At 44.3% G+C, this 5,055-nt stretch overlaps 1 protein-coding gene across 1 annotated transcript; it reads right to left on the reverse strand.

Moving 5' to 3' along the window:
• Positions 1–212: 212 nt before the first annotated feature.
• LOC311126772 (neuronal acetylcholine receptor subunit alpha-7-like) lies at positions 213–4,974 on the reverse strand (the record flags this gene model as incomplete). The annotated part of the gene is made up of 4 exons (XM_084200754.1): positions 213–746; positions 1,235–1,344; positions 1,855–1,941; positions 4,780–4,974. Coding segments are annotated over 4 exons (926 nt in total), but the record flags the coding sequence as incomplete, so codon positions are not given.
• Between the last annotated feature and the right edge of the window lie 81 nt (positions 4,975–5,055).

The raw sequence follows: 5,055 nt of genomic DNA on the forward strand, positions 1-5,055 counted from the left end.
CCTGCAGGGAAATAGTTGAGTGTGAAAAAGCTGTACATCTTGTAAATTGAAGATTTATGCAGACATAATGTGTTCTATCTCTATATCACAGACAAATATTCAATCATTTGATATAAGTAATCTATGTGTTTTGTAATGTGATTATGCAACCGTAAGATTTCAAAAACCATGTAGTGTATTTAGTGGATAAAGCATGTGAACATTTCAAGCTCTTAGGTAAAGAAGTCTTTGGAAATGGCTTCCACAAAGTTAGGTGCCGACATGAGGATACCGATCGTGCAGAGGATGGTGAAGAGCGAGAAGGCCATGAGACAGAGCCGGTCGATCACTGACGCCGCAAACTTCCACTCGTTGCACACCAACTCATCCTCGTCATGGTCGCGGAAACGCTTGGCGATGTAGCGCACCTCATCCAGGATCTTGGCCAGATCGGGCTCCAGGCTCCCCGCCGAGGAGGTGGGCCGCGTGGGCAAGAGCACCTCGTCCTCCCCCCCACCACACACCAGACGGCCACACAGGACCCCGGAGTCGGGGGAGGTGGTGGCTGGAGCATAGTGCATGCTCTCCAGGCCGATGTAGAGCATGTTGCCGTTGGTGGAGTGTGGGGCCGAGGCGCTGGCGTTCAGGTCCATGCTGGTGAGGCTCCCACGGGGATGCTTGTTGTGGCAGGCCGGGCGTACACGGTCCTCACCGGGCCGCTTCATACGCAGGAACCAGGCGCACCAGTTGAGCAGGATCACCCGAGTCTTCACACAATCAGAGAGTAAAACCAGAATGAATGTACTGTGCACAGCAGCGTACTGACTGGAGATAGTAAGAGAGAGAGAATGAAACTTTTACTCAAATCCTCCCTGCATGACTCCTTTGAACGAGGTGTCCTGCAGGGGCACGATGGCACAGCAGTGGTGACGATCACTATCATGGCTGCCTAATCCTCCCCTGCTTCTAATTGTCCAACTGTATTCCTCAGCCCTCCACTGTAATAGCCAATGTGGTGAGTGTTCTAGCACAAAATGGCTGCTGTCCATCACTCAGATTGGTGCTACACATTGTTAGTGAATTACTTCCCCCTTACCAGGCAAAGGGCTTTGAGACCTATTAGAAAGCACCCTACCCCTGAGAGGCTTTCTTTGGCAGAATCACAACAATGAGGAGTCTGGATATAGAAATAGTGAGTAACTAATAAGATTTCATTGTAATTTCACATAATGGGTTTGTGTAAAAATACACTCACCCACTTAGGCATCTTGCTTCCATCGGGATCGTGATGGTGGTATTGTAAGACCAGAACCGTAGCAATCACAGAGAGACCCACAATGACCATGGTGGTGGCAAAGTACTGAGCTACAATACACAGAGAGACAGAGAGACAGAGAGAGAGACAGAGAACAAGAGATGGTGGACAGAGGACTAGAGGATAAATGACAGAACAGCCACATACCATAAGTTACTGAAATGGGCATCATTTTATCTCAATGAGAGGTTCTCATTTGTCACTCAATGTATTTCAGGCTGAGAAATAGCCCCCCACACGATTGAGTGGTTTAATAATACAAAGATTAGGAACTTACACTATGCCACTTCCAAGCCTCCAATAGTTCTTCCTCTCCTGAAGATGGTGAAATTATACTGTTGGCCTTTTCAAAATGGCAGCCATTACATTTCAGTCATTTAGCAGACGCTCTTATCCAGAGCGACTTACAGTTAGTGAGTGCATACATTTTTCATACTGCCCCCCCCCCCCCGTAGGAAACGAACCCACAACCCTGGCGTTGCAAGCGCCATGCTCTACCAACTGAGCTACAGGGGACCCATTACAATTGTCATTTCCAATTTAAAAATAGACAATCTTACCGATTAAAGGTACTGAGTCAGAGGTTGCAGGCATGATCTCTGCAACCAGCAACATGAAGACGGTCAGTGAGAGCAGCACTGTTATCCCTAGAACGAAACATAAATGAGTTAGCACAAAGGAAGGGGTTAATGCAGTCTGTGTGATTAACAGGATGGTTATTTTGGAATGCAAAATAATCCTTAAAAAATGTATTTTAAACAGACATTACACATTTCAACAAACACCATTTTACACGAAGGCCTACCATTATTTTGCACATTTCTGAGTTGTTTTTTTTTTTACAAAATGGCTTGCTATGAATACCAATCTATAATTTATTCAGGTGGAATCATCTGCTGTATTGTGTCACATTGCAGCATATTATCCCTGTGTACCCAAAGGGTTCAACTGGATTTCACCAAGATATATTGCGTGTCATTGAATTCTGTTCTATTCTAGTCTGCATTTCACTGTCCTCTGTTCTATTTTTATTCCATCCATGTAATCAAACAGTATTCCGTTTTATTATTATGCTAATTTACACAGTCTTCCGTTTCATACTTTTGTCAGAATCCAGTGCTGCTTCACTGGGTTTTAGCCTACAATGACAGAGGGATCTGAAATAGCAACATCTACTATTGTGGTTCATCCTCATACTGCCTTGAGGCTTACAGGGTTTGAGTGGAGATGTGGGAACAACATCAAACACCTGTGGGTAGAGATTTAACGCAATCCCCCCTGAAGCTTGCTAATGAGCTGGCTGGGTCTCTAAGCCACTGAATTCCAGGGATAGGACGGGGGCTGAATATCTCTAAGTGATTAGGTGTCAATTCCTGGGTATCTCAAAGCACACTGGCACATCTTTCACTCGCTAGGAACTCCTCTTCTGTGTATTCCTGCCTGTAACCATAGCAACAGGTACTTCCCCTTCTCTCTGAGGCCCTACTTGTCAGAGGTCCATGTCTCTCTCAGGAAATGTGAATGGTACACATGAGTACTTAAAATGTCAAACTTGTTTTCAGTATGATTTGCCAGCCAGGTAACAACTCAGTAAATAAGGCGCTTGGTAGCTATTTCAATCTAAGACAAAAAGTAGCCATATATCCTGAGGAGGTCCTCTGTAGCTCAGTTGGTAGAGCATGGCGCTTGCAACGGCAGGATAGTGGGTTTGATTCCCGGGACCACCCATACGTAAACAATTTATGTACACATGACTAAGTGTGTGATCTGTTTAATGGCATATACTATTATAAGTTATAAATTAACACATTGCAAAAGGGAAATGTCGAAAATATTTATATCTAATCCCCTCAGTCTGAGCATGGCTGAACTAAGAAAATAAAACAAATATATTTAGACTAAAAAATAAAGACAGACCGTAGAAATATAATTATTAACAGCCGTGACTCGATGCGTTCTCAGATTGAAGCACAACTCGCCTCACTGGAAATCAGCCAGGCATGTCCAAAATAAGACTTAAACTGAGCAGACAGCTCGCTGATTTAATTTCCGATAGATCGTAGAGCATCAGTGAGGCTTGACCAGTGACTCACTGTCAGGGTTGCCGGTTGCGTCCCAAATGGCACCCTTTTACCCATAGGGCTCTGGTCAAAAGTAGTGCACTATAAAAGGGAATAGGGTTCCATTTGAGACACAGAATCATGTTGGCAGGTGTGTGCACTGCACACCCAAGGACAACAACAGTGTTGACCCTGCCTGAATATTCCTGTCTCTCTTTCCCCTGATCAACAGTCCCTGGCTCTTTTTAAGTCAGCCATGGCAATTTCCTCAGAAGGAACTGAAACTGAATACATCTTCCTATGTGCATTGATCACTTCTAAAAAGGCTGACAGATAATGATGTTGGTTGGTTGATACAGTATGTCTTGATTATATAGGCAGATGGGGTTTTGTGATGGTCACACTTTCAACTAAATTTGATTTATAAATCCTTCATGTTGCATAGTGTGTAAATACTGAACTAAAAATAACATGGCAGTATTAAATTACAGACAATACAGCAAGAGGTTTTTTTCTTTGTTTGAAGTTTGACTGACTACATCAAACACATTTCCTGCTTCCCCAATCACCCCTCTAGACACCCAAACAGCTGCGCCACACACACACAGCTCTTTTGGAGAAACACTGGGTTAATTAAGGAAACCATCTGCATTGCAGGCTCCTAATCTTTCCAATGAGACGTGTAGACATACATAAATCGCCCGGCATGCCTTGATGCCTTATACAGCTCCAAGTCAGCACTCAGCCAGGTTCTGAGAAATGGAAATAGGATTGTCAATATGATTCTCCTAGCACTGAATGATAAATCAGAGTAATCTGAAGACTGAAGCCTGACTTCTGAGAGGTGCATAAGAATTTGCTTTATCATCAACTGCTGGAGCTTTTCATGAATATTTCTTCCAGTGGCTGGTTTCCCCTCAGTGAGTATTGAGTAAATACTGAGTTATAAACTCAGAATAATAATAATTATAATAATACGTGCATTACCTTGTGAGGAGTATAGGGTCTCTTGCCTGGCATGTAGTTTGATGGCTGTATAAAATCCTAGCTTGAAATATATGCTTAATCGCCACACAAATCTCCCATTGACATCAATGGGTGATGTCTGTGAATATCATGATGTTTGTACTTTTCATGTTAGAATTTGTCATGAGAACCCCACACCCCTAGTTACAGGTGTTGATTTAATAACCTATTTATGTTTAAATGTCCAATAATAGTCATCCATCCACCCACATACCCACCCATGCACACACCCATCCACTCAACCACCCACCCACCCACCCATCCACCCATCCATCCACCCACTCATCCACCCACCCACCCACCCACTCATCCACCCATCCATCCACCCATCCATCCACTCATCCACCCACCCACTCATCCACCCACCCACTCATCCACCCATCCATCCACGGAGCTGACCCAGTGATATCTTCTCCCCAGAGTCAGCAGGCAGCAGGAAGACGAGTAGGGCCAAGGTGGAGATGAGAACACAGGGGATGAGGAGGTTGAGGCCATAGTAGAGGGTACGTCTACGCATCACCACAGTAAAGGTTACGTCAGGGTAAGGCTCCTTACAGCAGTCGTAGAAGCGCTCGTTCCTGCGCCCGGGCACCTCTGTATCATACACCAGGAAGACAACAATATAGGAAGTCAATTACAGTTTGAGGACTCAATTTGGGTTGTACTGAAATTATT

The sequence above is a fragment of the Coregonus lavaretus genome (assembly GCF_964263955.1).
Source record: "Coregonus lavaretus genome assembly, contig: HAP1_SCAFFOLD_5480, whole genome shotgun sequence".
Taxonomy (NCBI): domain Eukaryota; kingdom Metazoa; phylum Chordata; class Actinopteri; order Salmoniformes; family Salmonidae; genus Coregonus; species Coregonus lavaretus.